Genomic DNA, 27,637 nt, shown 5'->3' on the forward strand with positions numbered 1-27,637 from the left:
TTTTTTTTTTTTTTTTTTTTTTACAAAGAATTAAGATAATCGTTTCTTCCATGTGACCGTGGATCGCGAGTAACGAAACAGTACGGAGGATTTTTTATTTGCTTGAAAAATCGGTTGCTGCGACGTCGGTAGACATTTGAAGTTTCTCAACCGGGGTTGATATATTTTTTTTTCCTTTCGCTTTTCTTTCTCGGTGGGAAGACTAAAAAGGACTTCGAGAATTTGATAACGTGTGTTGTTTATTAGCATGAATATAGGAAGTTGGTATTTTCGTATGGTATATCTTGTTTGGTTGGTAATATTGTTGCAATATTTCGTTGACATTATTAGTTGTTACATGTACTTTGTGGTTGGTATGGAGTGTTTCTTCTTTCTTTTTTCTTTGTAATTTGGATATCTGTTTGAATCGTATCGATTCGCTTGCGGGAGTGAGGGAGGGAGGGGGGGTCGGGAAGAAAGGCAAGCGTTTAACGTAGTGTACTCGTTGTACGGTTAAACAATTTTTAGTTCGAGGAATTTTCGTCAGAGCGATTCGTCTTAAAAACGATGAGAACGATGCAAGAATATCCTTTGAGATAACGTTATGCGGTATATAAAGGAAGAAAGGCTTAATTCCACTTTGATGACGAAACGCTGGACGCAGGCTGAAAAGGATCTCGCGGCAACGACGGCATAAACATGGAGACTTCAATGCTCGAGTTTCGCGTCCTTCTGCGGCGGCCAGTGAATTGCAGGTTTCGCGGGGCCAAGGTGTACCGGCTATTTAGCTCGCGCGAGTTTTGTCGTGGTGGCTGACGTGACTAATGGATTGTCGGGCCGTGACGTGCCGCGCAGGAAATTCAGACTGCGCCTTCTTTGGCCCGCGAAACAGAGCCGTTTCGAAGGCGACATACTTCTCTCTGTTAATCGACCGTGATTAACGCCACTAATTAACCGTGCTTCATTTCTCATGTCACCCACGCGTGGCCCGTTGTATCGTGCGGTACGTATTTACGCTATGAGGAAATTTGCCTTTGTCATTCGGTTTTCAACCTTACATAGAATGCTCGCCGGAGATAAAGAACGACCATTTTGCGGTTTTGAATTGAAACTGAATTTGAATGGAAAAAGATTTAGTACTTTTGCGAATATTAACATCGCTTACGGTCGTATTCCTTTATTTTACCCGTGATCACGCATTGAATGATAAATCATAGAGCGAAGGAAAATCTTCAAATATTAACGAAACGTAATAACAATTAGACTTTGCATCAACACGGTCGAACGATTCGCAGTACTCGCAAATCCCTAGCATCGTTCGACGAGCAGAAATAAATCGCGGATATTCGGGAACGCAGGAGTACTTAGAGATATAGAATACACGGGAACGTTGAAGAAAATGCCTCGATCAACCGTGGACGGGGATTGGAATCGTTCGTTGGAATATTTTCGCGCTGGGAATCGTCTCGAGCTCGTGTCGCTTTATCGTCTGACGGAATCGCTCGACTAATGCTGCAATGTTACGAAGATTCATGCATGGGATTACGCGGATCGATCGGTTGACGTTTTATGTTGGATTATTTCGGGAACTTTCGTTGTCTGGAAAATCGCGACAGAGAAGAGAGAACGATGTTACCTTGCAACGTAAAAATGAAATTTAATTACGATTAAACGGTTTTACAGCCCGATAGATGGATTCCGGTTCTTCGATTTTTATTGTCATATTTTTCTCCGAGTTGGTTAAATCGCGAGATTTTAAATTTTTGATTTCCGATCGTTAACAGCACGAAAACAGCGCTACGTTTAAGATCGGCTTCGATACAAGGTCGCGACAACTCACGTTTATTAATGGAACTAATTTTATCGTTATCCGAATGCATGGTACGGCACGTGTACGTATTTTTTTAAATAACATCTATTTAACGTATCAGTTATTTCAAACACTCGAGTACGTAAGCAACTATTTCTTATCTTCCATTCAAGGTGGTAAGAATCGATACAAGCGAACAAGCATTAAAGCCATTCGGATACACGAGTACATAGTGATCTTATCATATCAGACATCGGATACCCGGTTTCTTTCTCGCAAGAACGAATCGATTCAGATACGCGACTGCGTGCCGACGTTACTCTTTACCGTCGAATTAGACATTGAACTCCAAAGCAGTCCTTTCTCTTTCCTCGCTACATCGATTTGAATCAATGAATGCATTCAATTGAATGTTGATCGTCGAGATTAATATCGAAGGATCTCTTTCTCTTTCTCCGCGATTATTCATTTAGATAAGCGCGACTATACAATAAGGTTTAAATCTTCATAGTCGAATTAAGTATACATTAGGCATCAAAGCGATGAATCAATTTCGTTCTGACAGCCGATTTGCAAGTATACATTGAGATTAATCGTACGATTAACAGCGACCTTGCAATCGGAATGTTTATCTCTCTCGATTCATAAAACTTTCGTCATGACATTTTTTTAATAAAATAAATTTCGGAATTTTGAAATCTTAAGCAGATCACTTAGCTATGTAATTGGCGAACGACGAGATAACTCGTCGTCTTGATTAATATCCAGGCTCGCAATTGAGGTTGTCGTAGAACGGTAGCATTTTTAGGGCAACTCGGCCGTAGCGAAAGAGTTAAATCACGATGACATGCACACCACCTCCTGTCGGAGACCGAGCAGCCTTCCCTTCTCCTTTTTCGCCGCTGACTCGATGCCGAAGCGGTTCAGTTAGGCGAGGTTGCGGAAGGATAATTCACCGTTGCCCTCTGTCCCCTCCTCCGGGATCCTGGTCGGCGGCGGCCGTTTCGCAAAACTGGTTTCGAACCGGGCCTCCGCATCTCGGACCTGGTCATTGCGTAATGAACCAGCCCGACGAAGACGCGATGGTACGCGCGCAAACCGGAGGATCGTTCCACGCCTCCCCTTCTGCCTCCCTGCGCTCCTTTACCGGCTGCGGTGACCAGCGCGCGGATTCTGCGTTTCACGTGGGACAGCTCGTCGTCGTTCTCCTGTCCCCGGACGCGCGTTTCGCAAATCGATTTCGCGATAAACACGCGCGGCCGCCGTTTTACGATCGCCGCGGAAAATTTGCTGGGAAAATGGCGGACGATATTTTATACCGGTTTACTGGTGTTTCGCCCCGTTCCACCGTCCCTCCCATCCCGTTTGTCGTTCACGCCGGTTCCAGCTCTGCCTCCGCCTCGTCCCGTCTCGCCTGGCTGCGTGCACAGGGTGTGTTAATTGAAATGTTTATCACGCTTTGGGAATTCCGAGGATTTCGAGTTTGTCTGATTTTTGAATTTCGTTCCTGCGATGTTAGATTGTTTTCCATAAAAACGAGAAACGTATTTTAATCGCGTCTCTCTAGGTTTCTGCGTTTTGCAATGGCGAAGTGTACGAATCTTGGATTTATCCTTCTCGACAGATGTTTCTACCGTAGCGACGCACCTAATATAGATACATTGACAAACCACTCGAATACTCGTTAGCGTCCGGTCCCTGTATGAGCTTTCAACTACCAATAAAGCCATTAACAGTGGATAGAATTTCGAAACAGTAGCCGGTAAGATAAATCGATTCTTTTTCCGAATAAAGGTTCTCGTGGGCAACGATGTATCTTACGGATGAATTCTTCGAAGAAGGTTGCGCCTGTCACCCGACGTCGACGGAACAGCTTCGAGAGAAGAACGAATAAATCTTCGTCCTATCATCGTGTGATTATCACGATTTTTAATCAGTTAATATACTGCTGCTCAAGTTGTGCCTTAACGGTAAAGAATCTTTCCTCGACGATGTTTGCCAAAGAGAACACGTACCTTCTGCGCGGTAGATGCCTGATGTCGTGCGATTACCAAACCTGATTTTGCATAGCAAAAGTGATTTTCTCCTACGACTGTTTTGTCCTTTTGTTAAATTATCGTTTGACATTCGTGAGAGTTCCTCGCGATATATGGAAAATAGACGAAGAAATAAATCGTTAGACGGACGCGTCTACGAACTAGAATTTTTACCAAAAGCAACAAGAGATGACCAAAGCTTTAGAAATACAAATACAAGCTTGAAAAATATTGTTTAACGAACCGTTCTTCATAAATCGACGAAAACTCTTGCCACCAAAGACGTCGACCATCCGTACGAAGCAATTCCACGTTCTTTCGCGTGCTACTCGGCCAAAGAATTTATTAATGTCCCAGGAAAATGAATTCTCGCGAAACGTTGGACTGCCAACGCGAACACGAGGTCGAGGGAAGAAAAAAGGAACAAAAGTGCCGGTGCGGTATCAGGAATCTCGTGGAGGTGTGGGGAGACGCGCGGATTGTTCCGTCATCCTCGCAAATGTCACTGACCATTAAGGGAAGGTTCGTCCTTTCTTTTCTCCTTCTTTCTTTCGCTCTCTCCCTTTCTTTTTCCCTTTTTATATTTTTGCAGAAAGGTGAATTCTCGTCGGATGATTCAAAAGGCAGATAGCAGCCGCGCTTGCGAAACGAAAGTTCGCTCGTTGTATATTTTCCCGGCGATCTTTTCAACGCGATCGCGGCGCGGAATGGCGGGGCCTTTATCGGGAAATCGATTTTGCGAAATACTCGTAGGCGAACAGACGTTGGTCAGAAACACGGCCGCTCGTGACAAAGGATAGTCATGGCTGTTGTGTAAATCTATTAATCGGCGAAAGAAATCTGTTTCCATGGTGTACGTTGTTTCTTTGGTTTTGTCTCCGTGGGAATAGAGATACGTCAGGTACGAACGATCGTAAAATTTCGAGTCGATGGATGCGAGCGACGCATTGTCATTTTAATTTGTATTTATACTACTTACGACTCGACAGTTTGTACGCGCGTTCTTGCTTCGACGATACGATAAATATGAAATTTAAAGTCCAACTTGCGACTAAAATTTTTTGCCAACTGTCTTTAAATTACCAACGAATATCTCCGGCTCGTAATAAAATTACAAGATACGAATTTCTTTCATTCGGAGAAGAGCATACAGCTCTTGCGAGATACGCTCCGTACAGAATTCTCTCTTTGCCAGGGAAAAACGTCTTTCCGCGATTTTTCATCTTTCGAGCGAATATCGAGATTTTAAATCTCGCTGTTTCGCAGAACCTGCGGTCGGCGACGCGATAAAGAATCTTCGCTTTAATGGCTGGTGACATTTACGAAAGCGACGCGAAGTAACGCCTGTTGCGAGGCGAATCGTGTCTCCGGTGATTTTCTCGTATGGTTATTAGCTCGGTTGCCACGGATACTTTCTTTCTCTCGTCATGGCCGTACGTGTCGTCAGGTGATTTTCGGATAACGCGAATCTTGATAAGACCCTGTGCCGGCGAATCTGTTCGTATTTGCGTTTACCACGGAATTACGTGGACGCTACGAGTTTCAGAATGTATTATACTTGGTGATTCAGAGAATTTTTACGTGAAAATTGACGCGAAGAAATCGCGAAAGTGCAGGGATGATCTCTATCTTTCTTTTTTCAAAAATAACAGTAGCTTCGACTCGCAAAGAAGTTTCTAACGAGTTCGTAATTGAATTAGATTGCAAATAGCCTTATAATTGAAACAAGGGTATAATTCCGTCTAATTAGGAAACGTCGCTAACTCGATCAATTGTATTCTCTCGTGCAGAAAATTATACTACAATTATGCATCGAGATATAATATCGAGGGATAGCGAAAGTCATCGCGTTTCGTTAAACGTTCATTAAAACATATAACACCTATATAAGTTAAAATAGAACGAAACATCTATCCATGGGACGACAACTGGTGCGAACATATCGGCATGAGATATGAAAATGATATTACGATTATGTGCCGTCAGAGAAAGCGTTGCCAGACTACTTTGTATGCAGTAGGATTCGATGCTTGACAGTTTATAAGATAGTTCTAAACGACCGTGCACTTACTCCGGTGTCGGGCGAATAGCATCGGATCGATCGAACTGGAAATTTCTGAATTTCTGTAATCTAGCGCATATAGATATTTTATCCATCTAGATATATATTATGGAAACAAGCCAATCGTGGAAATAAAATATTCAAGGAAAACAAGGATGGGCAAGCTGTTAGCTGAAAATCATTGAAAGACAAAAATACGAATAGATTGCGAAAACAGGCAGACGAACCACGCATTCGCATTACGTTAATATAAAATTTTCCATCGGCAGAACCATATAAAGCGTAAAGTAAAAGGACGAAAGATCCTTATCCCTACCCTTAGCCGAACGAGCATCACACCAACGCAACAAAGTCCGAAGGAAACGCGTAAACGTCCGGCGGTTGGTGCGGTATCGCGGCAGCGACCATGCCGTTAAAATCCACGACATCCTCTCGGATTCAAGCCCCGGCGTGTTCCACGCTATATCCCAGGCAACATTCTAGCGTGTATCGTTGGCTGAACGAGATAAAACACACGCTGGCTCGGAGTTGGTTTGCCGGTATGTATTCATAGCTGGCCGGACGGGGCCGTGGGCGTGCGCCAGCTCGTCCGTGAATTTTGTTGCACGGCCACGCATGTAGCGGCTAGAAAAAGAGGAAGTCGCCTGGGCCGGGTATTAGTTTCCTTTTGCGGGAAGCGGTTGAAAGAACGAGGAGGACGAACTCTGCCGGGTGGGGTGCCGAGGCGACTGATTTCAGGTTCAGGACGGCCATTCGAGTTCAGGAACGGTGCTGCCTGGTGGGATTGGGATTGCTAACCGGCTTTCTAGCCGAGCCTAGGCCGGGTTCCCCTGGCCCCTCTGCTGCTTTTGCAACGCCGGCATCCGCTCGCCGCAGGCCAGAAACCCTCGATGCCTCGGTGTAAGCGTAGTACCGTACCCCGTATGCCGTATACCGTGCGTTGCTCCTATCTGCTGCACGTTGCGTGCGTATACCCGTACACGTACTAGTACCTATGTACATTCGGCTGAAACGACTCGCCAGCAGGACGAACACCGATGCCTCGATTCGTTTTGCGCGCTTTTTCACCGACGGCATTCGAGACATGGAAGGGGACGGGGGATGAAGCAATGGCTGGTTTTAGTAATTTTGTTTTGGGCCTGAAGCAGCTATTGACTATCGCAGAGGAGAGTTAATAAGAGGCAATGGCGAGGGTAATATTATATTACGTTTTGTTTGAAATAAATATCAAAATGAAACGTTGCATGGTGAGAGATTCAGGAAGTGAGAGTGAAACGATATTAGATACGATATTATATTAGAATTTTAGATACGCGAAGTTATCTATTATTTACTACTTTTGTGCGTGCAATAGGAATATTCGTTCTCGCCAGAAATAAAACATTATTTGTCACTTTGTGTCGTAGCGTGCCAAAGCAGATAAAATATAAACAACACGCCGAGAGGGTGCAGCGTAATTTTCTTGAGTTCACGGCATATAGGTTGGGTTCGAGTAGGTCTCTTACTAACCATAATTACAACCCTATTATGTTCTTGCTGAATCTGCGATTTCTTCGGTCAAAGAGCATCGTGGCGGATTTCTTACTCCTTTTGAAGATCATTAATAGCTTTATTCATTGTCCTCGACTCGCTGAGTCGTTAAAGTATGCCCTCATGAGATCATCTACGTTCACACGCACTTTTCTCCCACATCGGATAGCTATTTATTCTCGCTAGTTAATTCGCAGCCTGTAAATCGTATTTCTGATACTGCAAACTCATATTGCACTTGTTTAGACGTATTCGGTACTAGTATCTACAGCTTCGGAAATCCGATACGCGTACGCTTTCGTTCTACGTTAACATTCTACATTCACAGTAACGTGAACTTACATCCGCTTATCGTCTCGATTAATAAAAATGGTATATACATATACATGTATGTAAATGTAAAAAATATATCAAAGTAGCGTGGAACCGGACATGACTCTTCGATATTCTTCCTTAAATTATGAAACGGGAGTTCAACGTACCCGAGCGATTTCCCTCCTCAAAATTATCCTCGATTTGATCGAACTTCGATTTTACCCAAAAACTGCTGCAAACTCGGTCAAAAAATCGAGCAACGGTCTTTGTATCACATCCGCCGCAAAATGTTTCTTCAACACAATCGAGCATGACCAAACTGAGAAATCGTTCCCTGACCCAGGACAAGGGGTGGGGAATAGGGAAGCCGTTCCGCTCAGCGCGTTCCTCGTGGCCACGAATTGTTTGAGCCGAGTGTACGGGCGCAAGAACCAAGGTGCAGCAACCTCGGAGCCGTTTCAGCCGTAGAGAAAGAGGGAAGGAGAGCCGATGTTGCGCCGCCTCCTGGACGAGGGTCCAGTTTCCTGGGTCGTCTACTCGCGCGTTCAGTTACTGGTTCTACCGGAATCTTCCTGGAAGCGGCATGCGTGGTTGCGTGCGCGCGATCGTTGAACGCGCGGCGCGGAATTAGAATCGGTAAGCGACTCGGGGTGGTCAACGATGAGCGGCGCGGCGCCCGGCTTTCTACCAATGACATCGCCTTACGACGTAGACGCCACGCAAATCTCGAGTCGAACGGCTTCCGGGATGATGTCGCGTCCTGCAATTTGTCCCTCGACTGAACGAGACTCAAACGGCATTGAAAACGCGATTATTTAGCCATTAATCTTGTTGTTTTCGACGCTCGTGGCAGCCAGTTTCATTGTGGAGCGACTGGTCAGACTACTCTGCTCGCACCGTCGAGCGTTGGTCTAACTGTGTAAGTTTAGTATTGTGGTGGATTTTTTCTCTCGGTACAGGAGGGTTGGACTTCCTGTCCGATGACTTTTGCTCACGTTGCGCGCTGCTTCGTGGGAAACGCGGCAGAGAGTTTCTCGCCGATCGAAGCGTATGCGTTCTGCGAGTCTTTCGGACATAGCCGAGTCGTCGAATACGGAATTTGGTAGGCGATTCATTTTTTCGAGAATAAAATTATCGACGAATAATAGGTAGCTTTCCACGCGGTTTACTATACATTTGTTCTGCTTGCTACTTCAACGAAATTGAAAAATCCGTGCAATCTAAACAGCCTGCGCAGACAATTACGCTTTCCTCCCAATCCTCGATTTTTTTTTCTAATCCAGAATCGATTACCGAGTAGGTAGAGTGGAAGAAGTGGACGAAGCCGAGGTAGCCTCTTTACGATTCCCCCGCGGCGCTCCCTACCCACGGATCCGCGTCGGTGTCGGTCGAGTTCGCGCGTGTAGCCTCTCTCGCCGCGCCGATCCGACTCGTACCTGTCCTCGGCAACATCCTCGTGAAAGCACCTTCGCCCGGTACGTTCTCTCCTGGGACCGCGGTGGCGTGCCTCTTTCTTACACCCGGTGGAAGGGATCTACTTAGACTTATTACGGGTTTTGGAAACAGGTCGGCCTTTTTGCACGGCGGAAAGGATACGTTCCTAAGAGACGCCTCGAGACAAGCCTGTAAATAGCGGTTGGTGCGGAGACAGAGCCCCGTATTCGGGACGCCGCGCTCCATGTTGCACGCGTACTCGCGCCGACTTGTCGACGATGTTCATTATTCGAACGAGCGCGGGTCGCGGGCTGCAATTTTTCTCGGCGGAACCCGATCATTCGGAATAATACGGAGCCGTTAACAGACGAAGATGAGCCGTTTCGTTGCCTAAGAACGATTTTCTAATAGGCATCGCGACTTAACGCGGCTCGACGCTCGAACTTTGCCGAGCGAGTTTCTTCGGGAACCGTTAAGATATCCTGTTGTTAACGCGACGACAGTGTTCCGTTCTGTTATGTTTTATTCTCGTGCCCGTTTCGTTGGCAATTGGTTGAACTCGGCCGAGGAGTGATTATACCAGGAGCTACGAACGAGGTGGGGCAGCGAAGAACTTTAGAAGAGTAATTTTGGTGTGTAAAGACCGTTCGTTAAGTTTATGGTTTTCTAGGTGGAGAATTGTCAGAGAATGTGTGTTTTTAGTGGCGAGTTTACGAGGAACCGTCGAATGGGGTTCGATAAACGGCGGAGATCTTTAATTTTCGTGCTTATAGCGTGTTAAAATAAAAAAAAAATCGATTTATTTAATTAATAATATAAAACTTTGCTAAATATCGCCCTATATGTCGATCTGATAATCGTCCGTTGAAAGGAGAATTTATAAGTTCGTTTAACGATAAATGCCGATACGACTTCAGATAGTATTCTTGTTTGATCGTGCTAGTACAACTGAAATTATCACATCTCCATCGTAAACTTGAATAACTGTAATGCTAACAGCTCCGTTCTCAGATACGATGCATACGGTAGTGCGAGCCGGCTCGCTGTTCCTTCGATCGTCCTTAATCAGTGGCGTCACGCAATTCAAACGTAGCATCGTTATTATATTTATGCCATAAATACCACCCACATGCTCGTCGTCAGTTGGTTTATTTAACCGGTTAGTGTTTTCCAGTTTAACCGTGGGAAGAAAGGGGATCGTCCTTCTCTTCCGCGAACAGGAATTCAATTGAACAGGAACGCCCCATCAATCTTCCTCCAGTTAACAGCTTGTATTGCGCGTTTAAAGTCATCCGATATATCTTTGAGATTTTCAAACGTGTTTTACTCGGCGTAACAAAATCGAAGAAAACAGAATTAGCATAGTTGACCAACTGCCAACCACATAGCACGATTGCTTTTTTAAACGTAGTTTCAAACGTACATCCTTTCTAACTCTGAATGCAAATTACATTATTTATATGCAAGCGTCCAAAAAAATATGGAAAAGTTCTACGATATCGATCGCATCGGCGCTAATATTCTATGCGAAAGTTTTCCTCTCCACTCGATATTTTGTCCTTAATAATTCTCCTTGGCGCAATAATATTTTCCCAATCGCGTGATTCCGAACGAACGTCGTCCCAGTGATCTATCGCTTCGCGAGATCCCGAGAAGCGGGAGAATCGAGGCTCGAAGGGAATTGCTAGATCGCCAGATGAGAACAAGTTCTACGGAAAACTGAGAGGTTATTTGAATTGTCTTGGCGGGTTGGCTAGGCGCAACAAGTTGACAGACGCCGTTCTAGATGCGGCGATAAAAACTTCACGGTTTAATGCCGAGCTACGCGACTGGTCGTTGATGTAAATGCGGAATTGGACGTTTCGTTTCACCGTTTCGCGTAATTCGTGAACGTCGCGGGAATTGTTTGATGGGAAGATTGACGATGCAGGCATGGTTTTCGGCTTTTAGCACTTTAGTCGAATGTTTCGGGCCAATTACGTTCTTGCTTTTGAGCACAATTATGGCCGGGGTCAATTGGAATGCCTTTCTTCACAGAAGGATACGGCGGGCAAAGAATTCCTTCGTACTTAAAAACGAAACCAGAACAAAGACGAGTGTGCCTACGGCGGTGTTCTTTCTCCGTATGATCCGTGTGTTTGCTTTAAGTTTGATTTTCATTATAAATAATTCCTATTCCTTTCGAAGATCTTACGTAGAAGCATTTCATTGCGGCGTAGCGAACATTCGGTGATTTATAGACAGGAACGTATCTCAGACTGCTTCAAACCCGTCATCAAACATCTATAGTACCAGCAAGTTCACGTGTTTCTCGAGTCACGTTCGAGGAGAAATTGACTCCTGCTTTCTGAATTTCCTGCTTTTTCGACGATTTATGTGCTAAAATTCCGGAAGGTTTGAGGCAGACGAATCTACGATAACGATCAACCATCACTTGTTCCAAGTTGTCTTTCAGCGTAACGGCTATGGCCAGCTAAAATTCGTGATCTTTTCCATGCTAACCCCAGAACCTAAATCCGCCAATCCACCTTTCTATTTTCAGCGGATCAATGACCGATACAACGAGGAATAACCACGCTCTTTTATCGATATTGCAGACTCGCGAAACGGGTCCTCGGATTTGGTGGATATGCCAGCCGGGACCGTTCCGAATTTGGGAGCGGTGGCAGGAGTCGGAGGCGAGGATATGGCATCCTTGTGGGCTTCCTACGCCATGGGACTAAAGAAGACACCGTCGCCAGCGTCCGGTGCCACGCCCTCGCGATCTGATCGCGATCGCGAGTCCAGTCCACCTGGAGAGGGGACGGGCAGCGCTCACGACGAAACGAGCAGCAGCGGTAATAAGGAGGACGAGGACGACGACGACGAGGATGCCGACGAGAGGTTGGATCCCAGACACCACGACCCAGAGCGCCAGAAGGCTTTCAACGTAAGTTCGCGATTTACGTAATTCCCTTCTGCCGGTCGTTTTCCTTTTTCTTCTTATTTTGTTTCGGGGTGAAGACGAAACGCGAGGCTACCCTGCCGCGCCGCGGCGACGTGATTAATGACGCGAAACGGAGTTGAGAGTAGGTTTCGTATCTGCCTTTTTTCCGAATCGAGGGTTGGCGAGAATGATGAATTTCAGCCGAAGCTTCGAGTTGAAGGGCGACCGACTCTCTTTCGGCTACGTTTAGAGACGAAGAGCGATGCTGCGATTGGGATTTTGCGGACAAGAACGTAGTAACTGCGCCGAGATAAGTCACCTATCTTTGGAATTAACGTTTATTAACGGAATTCATTTTTACGCATCTTTTTTCGACGCAGCAAAGGCGTTCCATTCCATGGAATATCTCTAGCTTTTCTAAATATATAGTTGGAAGGTTACATTCGCAAGAATATTCTTACGATTATGCAAAACACCATTACCGTAACACGCTGAAACCACCATTTTCCCAAGTCACTAGCACGACCATACGATCGAAAGAGAAACTCTGTTCTTCGGTGCACGGTGCATCACCGGCGAACGATCGTTTTCGCGTAATTATCCGCGCTAAACGTCCGTAGGAACACCTGAAACCGTAACCCCGCAGCAGCGTCTGCCGTTACTACCGTATGCTGGAGCAGCAGGCCGCATTAAACCGGAAACGGCGAGTTTATTGCGGCTGGTATTAGCCGGGGTGCTCCGTAACCGCGTAAAAAGATACGGAATTGTTGTTCGCGCGTTCGCAACGGAAGGGCTGAGGTGGCGAGGGGTGTGTTCGAAACGAAAGCTAAACCAGACCGGTATTGGACTTTTTCGCCCCGAAAAAGCCTCAATTATCGTAAAGTTTTACGAAGGCAACGTCGCGGCGGCACGCGGCCTCCCTTCTGCCCTCGCGGAACCTGAAATCCAAGCGGGGCCCGCAGATGGCCGTGAGCCGGTCGGCCAGCCAGCGTCTCCTTAATTAATTACAATTAGTTTAATAGAGGGCCGCGGTACACGCTCCCACCATCGCAGAAATCCTTAATTCCTACGCCGGTTAAGTTGTACGGGCTCGTTTAATTCATTCCGCGGCGGTCTGTCCGCGTCGCGTCTTTACAGATGTTCGTCAGGCTGTTCGTCGACGAGAACCTGGACCGCATTGTGCCGATCTCCAAGCAACCGAAGGAGAAGATACAAGCCATCATCGACAGTTGCACCAGGCAGTTCCCAGAGTTCGCAGAAAGGGCCAGGAAGAGGATCAGAACGTACCTGAAAAGCTGTCGGAGAAACAAACGTGGCAGGGAAGGTGTAGCCTGGGACCCGGTGAGTCGAGGTTTATTTTGTCGTGTGAGCTCGGTGAGAAACAATTTCGAGCAATATGGTGGGTGGTAGATATCCGAAGATGTAGTATCAGTAGTAATCGGAAAGAAGACGAATATTGCTTATTTTAGTAACTTGTTGTGTTTCGCTATCGTAAAAATTGATTAACATCGATGTGTCGGGTACCTCGACTGCGTCGAGCGTACGAAAATTCCACGGGAAAAATTCTCGAGAAAGGAAGATCGGCCGCGAAGGCTCGTGAATTCCGGTGGTCTGAGTCAAGTTCGAGCTTTTCGGTATGCGACGATCACGTGACCGTGGGATTTCTTTTTAGGCGAGGCCCACTCCGGCACACTTGACCTCCGTACAGGCCGAGCAGATTTTGTCAGCGGCCTGCGAAAATGAGGGCGACAACGCGAGACGCATGAGACTCGGTCTGGAGCCCGTCTCACAGCCCATGCCAACTCTTCCGGCCGCAACGGTGAGTAAAATTAGAATGAAAAGAGCACGGTCACGCTCGTCCACGCGGTTTCAAGCTCTCTGCTTCGTGTTCTGCCTGTCGCGGTTTACGGTTCGTTCTCTTGACCGCTAACTTTTTTATTTCAACCGAAAGTTGTGCCTCTTCGAAAATGAAGACTTTTCGACGTTTCTGTTTTCCGTTGCAAATTATTAATTTAGCGACAAGGAAGGGAATAACGACGCAACGATCACAGCGATAATATTACAAAATCGATTCTCTAAATATTCTATATCACGTTTTAATATGTTAACGTCAGCGTAATTACGGTTATTGCATGTCAAAATCGAAAACTGGAAGAAACGATAACGTGTTTGCACTTATGTTTTCTAATTCGATGCGCAAAGCAACGTAACTCGATACTATTTCACGACGATACGGTATCGTTTCAGCATACGAAATGGGAAATTATGTACATACGTATCATCGTCAGCCTCCTCTATTGATGCTGATAAAACAAAAATCATCGTGCGTTAGAAACGCTTGCCAAACCATCACGTGATTATTATATGATCCTAACGACACTTTGCACATGAATAGTATTGCAACAGCATCGGCACTCTATACTTTTCCTTCTAATTGATGCATACGTTCCACTAAATTATCGAAGAAATATCAATCTCTTCTATGAAATATATCGATCGTATGACATCACCTGACGTAACTTTCTAGCTGCGTATCTAGCTTTTCATTCTAGGAAAAGTAATAAATAATTTATATCGTTGAATACGTTTGTCGATAACCTCAAACGCTATTTTGTCGTAATTTTGACGTACGAGCGATTGAAATTGCGATGCAAACAAAACCCGACAATTCAAATACGATACGACTAAAATGCCAGACTTTCTTTTTCACTACGAATAGTTAACTATTCGCAAAGCGATGGACGATTTGTCAAATGCGACGTTTTACCATTTTTAAAAACGAAAATGTGCGATCGAATACGGAGATATTTTACTAAAAGTGACCAAGTATAGGAGTCGAGATCTACGGTTCGCGACAGAGGATCCGGATCGTGTTGGTGACGCAACCGTGTACGATAAAGTTTTCCATGAAAGTAGCTCCGTCCATAAAATTATCGCGCGTCGAGATCCGAGAGAACGTCGCGCGGCTCCTGCGCAACGCTTCGGAGCGTGATACGTGAAACGAAGCTAGGATTGATATAGGTACACAGAGAGGCCGATGATAACCCCATGGGTCGCGCACCTCTCCCACTCTGATTCAACGCACACACGCTGACCACGTTCCACGCGTGGTCGTGTAACGACGGAAAAATCGAAATATTCTCTCTCTGTCTCTTACACTCTCTTTCTCTCTGCCAGGCCAGGAGTCGTCAACAAGCTACGGATAGCTCGATCGAAATTTTCACCGAGATTCCAGCCGTGAATAGCTTTCCCATGGTATGTTCGAAGAGCGGACGAAATACCATGTTCGAAATCGAAATTGGTCTTCGCGTAGCAGAGTTTGTTTTTTCGGCAACAAAGCTTTGGCTACGATCGATAAGCCAGTGAAACTTTTCGCGATACTTTGGCAAAATTAATTTTTTAACGGAGGACGCGACAATTCGAAACTTTCGCTTCTACGATCATATAGCGTTCCTCGATTAAAAAAAAAAAAAATATATCGTAGAGATGGTTGCGTTGTCCAACACCGCGTATCGATGCTCCTTTCACAACGGAGAAATCACGCGAGAAATAGAGTTAACCTGAGGTTTGATTTTTGATCGAAGCATCACCGTTTCTTTTGGCTATATTGTCTCAGATAAAAATCGAACGATACACATGTGTCAAAGGTGGTGATAACAAGCCCGAATCACCATCAGTCTCAGCTTTTTTTGCGTTAGTCATCATCGCGCGTCCGTGACATCGTTTAAAAAGGGCCACGGCTGACTTGCTCCGCCTTCCGATCAAGAAAATCGCACATTCTCGTTCGTCCAACCGCCGTATTCCAGCATTTCAACGAATTACCTCGTCCCTTGGTCGTATAACTGTATGACTGATGTTCACTGCGGAGGCCGTCATCCGTTGGATCATGGCGGCGCAAAGCCAGCGACATCTATGCGGCGCTTCCTCGGTAGTCGATGATGCCGCGAATCCAACACGAATTTCACAAGTTGCAAGAGTCTGCACAACGAGTCATTTTGCAACCGGTATCCTTGGCTACCCTGGCACTGTTCTGTTCGTTCACCCTGCAACAAAACGTAGAATCGCGCGACGTGTTCACCGTGTCGCGCGTCTAACGCGTGGGTGTCAGCAGCGTGTCACTGGCGCGCCTAATCCTCCCTTCTGCCCTCGTGAATATTACATACCTACTCTGGAGGATCCCTCCTCGGATCAGAGGCAAGAAGCTAGAACCATCGGAGTTTCTCGTCTCGAGGCTTATCTACTTTGAAAATCCCTAGCGAGGAGGAGCAAGATAGCGTCGTGGCAGCTTGGCGAGGAGCAGAGAGGGAGCTCGGAGAGACCGATAACCTCTGCGGCGACCTAAACCTAACCCATTAAGGAGAAGACCGGGGTTCGTGTACGGACTCGGCTATCTGCCGTGGCCACCTATATAATTGACGTCAACGCACACTGCTCGCCTTTCATAAAAACACCTCCCTACATCCGTTCTCCTCTCTCTTGACGATTTCATTCCTCCGTGCACGCCTGTGTGATCACGTTCTTCTCCCTTACCCCTCCCGCGGTACGCGCCCCTCTGCTGTCTCTCTTTCTTTCTTTCTTTCTTTCTTTCTTTCCTTTCCTTTCCTTTCCTTTCCTTTCCTCGGTTCTGTTTCTCCCCTTTCTTTCGCCACTAGCACGCCTCTCTTTCCACGAATTAATTTCCTTGGCCACGAGAGAGAGCTTACTCACGCCTCGACGTCCCTGTCCGCCACATCTGGCCGCCTCTCGATCTCGCTGCTGCCGTCCCTCCGCGCCTTTTTTGCCACCGTTTTTCGCCGATCCGTCCGAACCGTTCTCGCGCCAGGTGATTCAACCCCGGGCTGGCTGCTCGACCAGAAGGATGATCGTGTCGCGGGTTCATCCGGCAGATCGTTCGTTCGACCGAGGATCGGTGGTCCGTTGATTCGGCCATCGCTGGCAACACGTGGTGTTTTAGTGACACGGTGTATCATCGAGTTTCAAGGATAGTCCGGTTCAGCAGGCCATGGTGTGCTTGTCAGTGACGAGTTGCAAGTGACTTTACGAACATCTTCTCGTCGAGAAACAACCAGTGTGCGTCAACAATTCGTCACGATGCGTCGAAACGAGCAAGTGCAGAAAATATTGGCCAGTTGACGGTGACGACAAAGAAACGGACTAGAGAACGAGGGTCAAACATGAGGAAGAAGAACCTAAGAGTGATGCACAAGCAAGTGTACGATCGCGTGCAGGTCCAGCAGGTACGAAGGAAGTTTACGGCCACGTGCTTCCATGTTTTATTCTCGAAAGGAGACGTCGCGTCCGATCGATTTTCGCGTACTCTCCGCGCCAAACCGATTCTCAATCGCCACTGGCGAAAACTGGGTCAGAATGCTTAAAAATGTGGAGCGTCAGATAATGGTTTCTCATGCGTTGGGGGTGGAGGGGCGTCCAACAGAGGAGGGATCCAGCCAATCAGCAGAGGCAACAAAATGTAACGATTATGGTCCATTTATCGAGCGATCCAAAAGTCGTGCCCCGTCTCAGACACGAATAGACTCGATTGCGATCAATTTACGTGCGAGTCGAGCTTGTTCGCTGAATTACGGATTCGCTACGACCGGCAACCTTTTACATTCTCCTTGTAAAGTTTGCTTACAAACCAGCTGCTTCATGATACTCGAAATTATGTATACGACGATGTATCGTGTATCATGCATCTTCAAAAGTAACTTGTCTAACTACGTCGGTTGTCGTTTAATCTCAGCCGAGAATCGGTGAACTGGCTGTCTCGAGTTGCTAATTATAGATGGTCGTTTGGAATACCATTTGTTGATACAGATACTCGTTGATACGGAGTTTTGTTAATTATACGGAATTACGTGAATCGGTTGTTTATCGATACGCGCGATAGTGTAGAGAAAACGTCGTTCGGAAGAGCTTCGAAGAAATTTCAAGCACGACGAGAATCCAAACTATCCCACTGTCAGTATTATTATTATTATTATTAGCTCACTTATAACACGATGTAACGATTGTAGTTATCGATATACAGAAATAAAGATCAAAGGATTAAACGATGAATTATAGGCACTCGTTTGTGAATTTTACAAACGTTTATATTTTCATATCAATGAAAATGTTTGAAGATTGTTTCCAACAACATCGTCATTCCTTCAGCCATCAGTTTTAAGATTGGAAACCTATGTTTCCGATGAAGTTCGTTCCTTGCCGAATAATAGAGAATAAACGGAAGTTCATTTTTCTGTAACTTATCCAAATTCAACGATCTTTCGATTCTACTACCGCTCGAACGAGAGCTAAGATGCACCGCTTGTTACAGCAAACGGATGTTCGGTCAAGTTTGGACCATTTCTCCAGTACACCGATAAAGTCACTTCCTGGTAAGAGGGAGGACACACCACCGGCATCGCTAACGTCCCTGGCGCCTCTAACCGGTTTGGCGAACTTGCCGAGCAGCACCCTCTCTTCTACACCCTTGTCTCTCGCACCCGCGTCGAAATTGCTCGCGCCAGGGGACAACAAGAGTCTCATGAGGTCAGTATAAATCGTTTAGTTTCGTTGGAGCGATTATTTTTGATAATTCGTACAATCAGTAAATACTAGAGATTCACAATTCCAGATTACTTGTATTTACACTGTTATCAGTTCGTTTAGTAATTGTAATTGAATTCACGATCGTTTAATTTCTAAAAAGCGTAATTTATTAAATTGTTGACTAATAAGTAGAAGATACTAATACCATTTTTAGAACGTACTGATAGAGCGAACTCTACGAAGGCTACGAAAGGCTACGATATATGCTAGGAAAAAAAATTCAAGCAGTAACGGTTTTGGAGAAATCTGTAGATTACGAAGTTGAAAGTAACTTTTCTCTTTTCAGCGTTTCTACTGAATTTTTATAAAATTATACATTGAATTTTCGATACGTTTCGTAAATAGCAAATTTTCTTTCGAGAAAACGTGGTACTTTCAAACGTCAAATATAACATGTCAGATCAAATATGCTTCGTTAATCAAAGTTAAATACGTTGAAAAATGAAGTAAACGACGAACTTCGAGTGACTAAATCATATTATTTGGTCCGGTAATTCGACTTCGCGTCAATTACACAGCTACAAAGATAGACAATGGCTTTAAGTTTGCGAGAATACGTCTAAAGTCAACTGTGATGCTGGATTTTATAAAAATGAAGATAGCGTCTAGACGAGGTGACCGGATTTAGATCAGTGAGAAATTCGATTTCGAGTAAAAGGATTTCAGTAGACACAGTTATCCTTTCCTCTCGGCTAAAAATAGCTTAACTTAGTATAATTAATTAAGTAAAATTTCAGTCCTAGCCTTCGTATTAAATTAGAAGAAAGGCGAATAAATATTTCTCTCCTCTAATAACGTAAGAACGGAAATTTTTTAAACGTCGCATTCGATTCGTCGTATTAAGACAAATACGAATAGAAACCATAAAAGCAGCGCCGATGTAAAATGTCTTCCACAACTGGATCGTTACACGCCTCGAGCTCGCGCGTCGACACGACGTTCGATCGCTATGAAAAAAAGCACGTTCTCCTGTCGTAATCGGTGGCTCGACCGCCCATTCTCACTCCGCGATCGACGATCTCTCATTCACAGCGAGAGCCGAGTTAGCCGCGGCGAAGGAAGGAGCTCGCAGATAAAACGTCTCGTAGACGGTCAAAGATCATGGAACGAAACTAAAAGAGAGACCGGAGGCGGAATCGGGCGGAGCTAATCAATGCTACATGGCGTTATCGTTAACACGAATCTCGCTCGCGTTTTTCAGCCAGGCGACGATAGTCAGCTCGTCGACGGTTAACGGTGTTGCCAGCGGCGGTGCACCGACGGCGATGTACAGACCGAACTTCAGCCAAGCGTTCCAGCGAGCTGGACCGACCACAGTGCCGCCAACCTTGTCAGCAGGCCTCTACCCCACGCAGAGCTTCACGTCGGGTCTATTGAGCAACGGTACACAAAGTAATATTGCTTATCGGTGTTCTTATGAGTTTGCTTATGCCGCGCTAGTTCCATTTTATTTTCGTTCCGCTATATATTCCGCCGTTTGCGTATACGAGATTCGAGTAATCGCGAAACATTCGTGACGAGATCAGAAAATCTCGCTCAGCTTCTACCGACAGAGAATTCGGTCACGTGCTGCACGAGTTTCGTCCGCAGGAATCGCTCGTACAAAACAGATCGAACTTAATCTCGGAGAGATACGCGTTCTTTCGACAAGTTGTTTTAACGTGTTGCCTATTTCTCTCTGTTCGATGATCCGCAGAATGAATGGGATGTTTCGTTTTGCTTTCGTTTGTATATAATACGGTAGTAGATAATCCGGTCGGTGTAGATTTTCCAGTAGTAAATTCGAACGATGTGTACGCGTAGCTTTCCAAATAATTACACGTTGGGATTATAATAGAAAAAGAAACGTTTATTTATTCGTTGCTTGGAACGAAACCGTGATACAGTAGAAAAAGGTCTGTTCTCTTTTCTCTGCACCAAATCGTTCATATATCATTACGTTATAACGTTTTAATTCGTTTGCCGTGAGCTCTGTATATATATACGTACTTTATAACGTAGATTAACAGAACGTATTAAGAAAAGCCGATTCTATGGTCTAAGTATATATCGAGAACGCTTTCAATTCCAAAGATACCGTGGCGAAAGGATTAATTCGAATGCCAGTCGATGTGTCGTAAATTGGACGATGTTCGCTTGAAAACACGCTTAAAGCCCACCGCGATAAAAACGATGAAAGCTCTTGCAACCGTGATTACTTTTGCAGGACCGACGGATCTGAGCATGAAGAACACGAAGCCGCTTCTCAGTCACAAGTTAAACGCAACGGAGATGACGGCCGTCAGGCAATTGATCACTGGATATCGAGAATCAGCAGCGTTCCTCCTGAGATCTGCCGACGAACTGGAGCAGCTGTTGCTTCAACAACCATAGAGTTACATTTACGTAGCCAGTGGCCAACAGCTCGGCTCGTAAGTCTTTCCTAACGAGGAACCAGACTGCCATGCAACACGAATACACCGACTAAACGGCCGATCCTCGAATCCGGAGACTTGAATGCCCGCAATGAACGAAGCCCGTTTACCTTGCTCTAAGTGGAAATTACCGACTGTTGGTAACGAGATTCCGTTATCCACCACTGGGAAACACGATTCCCGAGAACAGATCGCCTCGAGGATGCAAGAACGAACGATGCAACCCGGCGAAACTTACACCCGAGGACGTCGGATGATAGAATTTCCTATCGTTCGAGCATGACAGCGGTTAGCTTCTTCTGCAGACTGTAACGCCTCGAAAGAATAACGAGGGACGTCCATCTGGATCGATAGGACGAAGCGGAAACGAATTTTATTCGTGGAAAAGAACAGAGTTCCAAACGCCAAGCGAGGGGATCGCCGGAAAACACGCGGTTCTTCTAGGGCTAGGTTTAAGGGAACTATTCAAACAGGGTGTACATAGAGAGGATTTACAGATATTTACTTAACTATCGATAAGCTTAAGCTTAAGAGAATATGAGACGATGCGTGTTGCGTGCGTGCGTGCGTGCGAGAATGCATGGAAGAGGCTTTGACGAAGAGCGACCCGGCGGAAGAATCGATCGATCGTTACTCGAAAGTACTGGCGTATCTTTTTAGAGTAATTCCGCTAGCCACGCGAATCAATCCCCGATCGCAGCGACCGCTTGTACGTTCGAAGTTGCCGTTTTTGTTCGATCGATCAAAGCTCGCTGCTTCGAACGTCTATCGTGTAACTTATCAAACGTCGCCATTGTCGTTTACCCGAGAACGTCGTCATGTACATAGGAATCAACGTGAAAGAAACAGGATCACGTACCATAATTACGGGAATGAAAGATGAGAAGTCGGGGAGACGCGAGTAGCCTGAAAACGACGAAGAACGCTCCAGTCTTTACGTGTATATAGAGCCCAAGCGTAACTACATGTACGTCCGCGCGAGTAAACGTGTGTACTACATTAGGTCGCGGGACAAGATGCAGGCCATGCTTTGTTACGCGAGAAAACGGTCAGTGGATCGAGACGATTAATCGTACACAGGAATCCTGCACTGGCTGAAAGCATAGTACTTGAATCGTGCAGATTGGCTTGGGGATTTCCAAGAATTTTATTGGCAAAGTGACCAGTCTTGTCTGAAGCTTAGCTTTCAAGGAAAAGATTTTCGAGGCTGTTTCGACTCCGCTTCGAACGCGGTAAACGTACTTCGCGATTGAAAATTTCCATGTATTTTTATTTCTTGCATTGGAAATATGATTGTATATATGATTTTTTAAATAGTCGAAACATTCTACCATATTTGTAAACCGTTCGTGTCTAATCTATGAAAAAACCTCTTGAGATATTTGTATTTATTATGGAACTCTATTTGTACCTCTGAAACTTTTCCTTCAAAGATAGAGCCCCTGCGAAAACAACAAGTACTTGAAGTTTAATGCGCTTTATCATAAAAAGATATTAAAAATTACGATCCTCGACCAACGCTGCATATATTTATCGGGACCATCTTGTCACGATCGGACAATACGTTGAAATCGTATTCGTGGTCTCCGGACGCATCACTGTGTTACCAAAGAACACTGTTTATTATTATTATTATTATTATTATTAATATTTTTATTATTATTATTATTATTATTATTTTTATTATTATTATTATTATTATTATTATTATTATCATTATCATTATACGATGATACATGTAGGGCTATATAGACACGCGTTTATTCCTTCTTCTCTCTAATTTTTCTTTATTTTGTCTCCGTTTTACTTTCTTCTAAGGCAAAACCGTTGTTTTATCGTTGGGCCAACGAGTCGTTCTAACGTGTTTACGAGGAAATAAGGGGAAGAAAAAAGAAAAGAAAGATTCTGCGCCACATCCGATATCTTCCGCCACGTAAGCATTATTCTTATCGATTCTATCGATTTCGTTGCGTCTGCCTATCGCTATTCGCTCACTATTACGTTTCATTATGTTTTACGTTATCATCGTGATTACGATTTTCCACGGTTACCCTCGAACCGACGATTCGAGAGGGAAGCATTCTAGAAAAATCTTTCTAGTTTATCGCTAACAGTCTTCGCGCGTTAATTCAATTCTGTCGTTGTGTTTTTTTCTTTTTTTCTTTTTTTTTTTTTGTACATAGTTTATAAAAGTCGTATCGCGACGCGACGACGGAGAAATCGAGAGATGAAAGAAAATTTCGAAAATGTGAATTGCTTTTAACGTGATACGAAGAGAGAATATATTATTATTAATTAATTAATTATTATTATACATATAAATCCATATATATATAAATGTATATGTACCATTGTAAAATATATTTTACGGATGATTGATGGCCGTGACGCCGTGAACTCGAGCTTGAGAATGACACGGAGAAACATTCCATCGGCAGGGATGAACGAACAATTGGAAAGAAGGAAAGGGTTGACGAACGATTCTCCGACTGTTTTACGATCAACCGACCCCTGTACACGATGTCGTACTTCCTTTTCCCTTCTCCGTTTCGACAACGACCGTTATCATTGAATTCGATCGCGCATTCAATTGCTTTCGTCTCTCGACAAACGAACGTATAATCGTTTTCAACTTGTCCCATCGGTCGGCGATCGCTCCGTTTGGAATATCTGTAGAAACAAGCGGGTTGCTAATTGTTCAAGTAATTCGATCAACCGTACACTGGAACCGAATCGAACGTTGCTGAAAATGGGAAGGCTTTAGAGAACCAGCGAGAAGTCGAATGGTTTGGAAGATTTGACGGTCTATTTAAAAATCTACTAATTTTCAGTCGAAGTACATGGAACTTCAAAAGTTCCTAAGTTATTAGGAATTGGAAAATATTTGAAATCTTGGAGGAGATTGAGATCTCATTTCGAAAGGTTTTGAAAATTGGAACGAGGGTTTCAAAGAATCTGTAAATTTTGAATCGTTTAAATGTTACAAGTCTATGTAATAAATGAATTCGGTGTTGAAGAACTTTGTCTCATGATTTTATTCTTTTGCGTCTGGCAAAGATTGTTATCTAATGTGTATATAGTTTGATTAAACTTTATTTATTTCATATACATTTCGATGATAATTTGTATAGTGCAATATTATAAGCCATAAGCAAATAGATCATAACACATAAACGCAATTTATATGCTGTATCGAATAATTCAGTTGTTGGAAAAGACAAAGTAGCAGATATTTGAAAATTTATTGTTACCGAGAGGATAAGAATAGTAGAAGTAACTCGAATATTACAAAATAAATACGAATCGATGTCTTAACTTTTTCTTCTCTACATTTTATGACTGAACAAGGCAAACGATCGGAAAGTCACTTTACCGTGTACGACAACCTTCGGAAAATTCGTATAAAAATTCCAGTTGATCCCGAAAGCCGCCAGATTTCTATCGATAAATAAATAGTATTCTCCAAACTTTCCCGATAAATTTCCAAGCTACGTTTCGGCAACGTTTGAAACGATCGAAAACTTTCGTCACACGTTCGAAGTGATTCGAAACGCTACGAGAGCCCACCATCGAACGTGTCTCGTTTGTGGAATCTCGAAGAAACGCTGCCGCTGCCTAGTTAATCGAGCAAGTATCGTGAATCTGTATAGTGCAATAGTTCTCTACAAACACACAAGTGCTACTCTTTTTCTCTGTCTCTGTCTGCCTGCCTGCCTGCCTGCCTGTCTGTCTGTCTGTCTGTCTGTCTGTCTCTTTCCGCGTGAGCATAAAGTAGACTTCGCTTCGCGGCACCGTGGAACGCCTCCTTTCATTCGAACGTCTCCTCTTCGCGAAATGTAATAATCGTTAGGATCGTCGTATCATACAGGATAGTTGTACCGCGTTAGATCCGTGTCTCTCAGACTTGTACACTTGTTCCGTGTGTAATGGGACCGCGTGCATCTACACGAACACGCCACGATAATTCCGTTTTGCATCACGGTTTCTACGGTTAGTCGCGCCACGATCGAATCGAATTTAATCGAAAAGGAGAATTAAAGAAACTTATTTACCTCGGTGAAGTTGAATTATAATAGATTGCGAACGATTTTTCAATCGAACATAGGAAGAAATGAAATGCTTTTATAGTTGTCGTAATACGTACGGTATTCTTTTTATCATCGTGGTTAGAACGAGTTAACTGGAAATTGTTCCGTCGTATAGAATAAATGCAATTTTAAATGAAACTCGATGGAAACTAATTGTAATTACAGCTGAATTATATTTAATTTAAATAGATTTCCATCTTGTATGTGATTCAATTATCCTTTAATCGAAGAAATTGGATTGCGTTCGGTTAAGTTTGAATAACGATCGTTGTTGTTCCTACGTCGATCTACCAACGCGAAAGTCTTATCTCTAGCCTCGAATACAACTGTTTCAAAATCATTCCTCGTCTTGTTTCAATTAAAATCGTTTATAATTAACACGGTACAGCGAGTTCGGTTCGATTTTCTCCGCGACTGACCAAACCCTCCGTAGTTTCACTCGACGATGATCATCGAAAGGGAAACTGAAATCGATCGAAGACGAATCGCAACTACGATTCCATTAAAACGTAGTAGATCGAATCGTTCACGCAGGGAAAAGAACATCGAGTCAACGATACGTCCGACATGCGATCGAAAGGAAAAGGGAAAGACGAAGAAAGTAACGAGAAACTTGGAAGGAAGAAACAATACAAACACACATTTACGATTTCATTTATCTCTCATCTTCTTTTTCATTTTCGTATGCATACACGTACATATTCTATATATACATGTAACACGTATAATTTGTTTGTTCGTTCGATCGTCTACGAACGCGTGGAGGCACACTTCGAACAATGTGTCGAAATAATCTTATTTGCCTACACGGGGTGCAGTTCTAACACCGTTCAATGTAATCGCGAATTGATGTATATTGATTAAAGATTAAAGCAACAAAAAAAAAAAAATGGTATATATATAAATATATAAATATATTGAAAAGAAAAAAAAGAATATGTATTTGTTCCTGAGAAAGAATTAATAAGAGTAGTACTACCGTAATATTAATATCGATAGTAACGATAAAGATAATTTGATGGTACATACTTTCTTATAAGTAAACATTATACAATTATTACGATTATTGTAGAGTTGGTACGGTCTTTGATGATGCCTTGCCTGTAAATGTAACGTTAAATGAACAAAAAAAAGTCTTATTACCTTGTAAATGTTTTACCAAATATAATCGATTATTCAACTTATAGTCCAGCCTGTCTTTCTTTCTCCGGTCCTGTTTAAGATTTTGAGAATCGAGTTAGAAGCGCGACGCTTTTAAGACGAAAAATCTCATCGTACGAGAAATATTTATTCGAGTGCAGAGTGAAATTTGTTTCGTTGCTCGATAATTCCGACAATTTTAAATCAGATTCGAGCGAGGCTGAGAGAAAAAAAGAGGATCGGCGGCTCTCCGTGGCTCCGCGCCACGAAATCTCATAAATCTTTTGGTTGGTCGTCCTCAGCCGGGTGTGATTAACGTCGGACAAAAATAAAAATCGGCCGAAGTTCCCGCGGCACATAAATATCCGAACGCATGCATAATCAGCGCCTTAAAAGCGGCGAACAAGCAGCAGGGTAATGTATTATGTGCGCGGTGTATCGAACGAAATGGAAAGTCGAATGAGAGCCGCGCGAGATCACGATCTTATAGTTCGATTGTGAAATAAGAGTTGCCCACGAGCGCGGCTCACAGCAACGAATGAAAGTAACATCGGGCCTTGTTCTTTTATCCGTCCCTTTGCCGTGTAACCGAGCCGAGCGCTCGAATCGTTCGATACCAACAACGAAAAACATTAATATTTCGGACAATGGACTTTCGTCTTACGCGGACTATTCCCGTTGCGGAAAGAATTTAGAGCAACTTTATCCAAATCTGTAACCAGGTCGTTCCAGGTCTGTGGAAAATGTTATTCTTGGTGAATCTATTTTTATCCTGGTCGAAAGATTTTCGTCCGTGCCGCTACGGAATCGTCAGCTACGAAATAAGATCTCAGGACAACGAAAATTCAGGAAAATTGGTCGCCGGGTTTACGAAACGAGCTGGGACTCGAAAGGCTAAAATTTCAGATAGGAGAACGCGGCTGTTGTAACCCAGTTTCGAGGATAAAGTGTCCCGGCGAGATCGATCAAAGCCGCGAAAATAATGGGTCCGGACGCGGTGGAGACCGAGCGGACCGATTGAATTTGGCGCAGCCGAAGGCGACGACCCTTGAAACGAGCAGCCCGGTCACCGATCGACCAACGCCAATTATACCAATTACGACGTGGAATCGGCGCGCGTATCGCGCCAACCGAAAGGCGAAACCGCTCATTAAATCCGGCTTTAATGCCCTTCCACCGCATCCCGTAATGGGATGGACTCATCGCAGGCCTCCGCGCCGCGAAATAGGGAACGTTGCCCGTCCCCCGCTGGGTCCGGTGCGCTTGTCAGGGTCATTCGATTCAAAGGAAGGTCACGTCAAGGTTATAG

General features: G+C 44.4%; 1 protein-coding gene across 2 annotated transcripts in view; it reads left to right on the plus strand.

The window, feature by feature from the left end:
• The window catches only part of LOC100644762 (nucleolar protein 4-like), a 96,274-nt gene extending 69,900 nt beyond the window's left edge, over window positions 1-26,374 (plus strand). The window contains exons 4-9 of one of the 2 annotated variants that reach the window (XM_003397005.3): window positions 11,764-12,095; window positions 13,230-13,433; window positions 13,765-13,911; window positions 18,412-18,626; window positions 19,888-20,078; window positions 20,893-26,374. In XM_003397005.3, the coding sequence (XP_003397053.1) occupies window positions 11,764-12,095; window positions 13,230-13,433; window positions 13,765-13,911; window positions 18,412-18,626; window positions 19,888-20,078; window positions 20,893-21,059 (1,256 nt within the window). In that variant the 3' untranslated portion in view covers window positions 21,060-26,374. The remainder of the gene's footprint in view (window positions 1-11,763; window positions 12,096-13,229; window positions 13,434-13,764; window positions 13,912-18,411; window positions 18,627-19,887; window positions 20,079-20,892) is intronic. The other variant, XM_012310948.2, reaches the window with a different exon arrangement.
• The last annotated feature ends 1,263 nt before the right edge of the window (window positions 26,375-27,637 follow it).

Source organism: Bombus terrestris, chromosome 8 (assembly GCF_910591885.1).
Source record: "Bombus terrestris chromosome 8, iyBomTerr1.2, whole genome shotgun sequence".
Taxonomy (NCBI): Eukaryota; Metazoa; Arthropoda; class Insecta; order Hymenoptera; family Apidae; genus Bombus; species Bombus terrestris.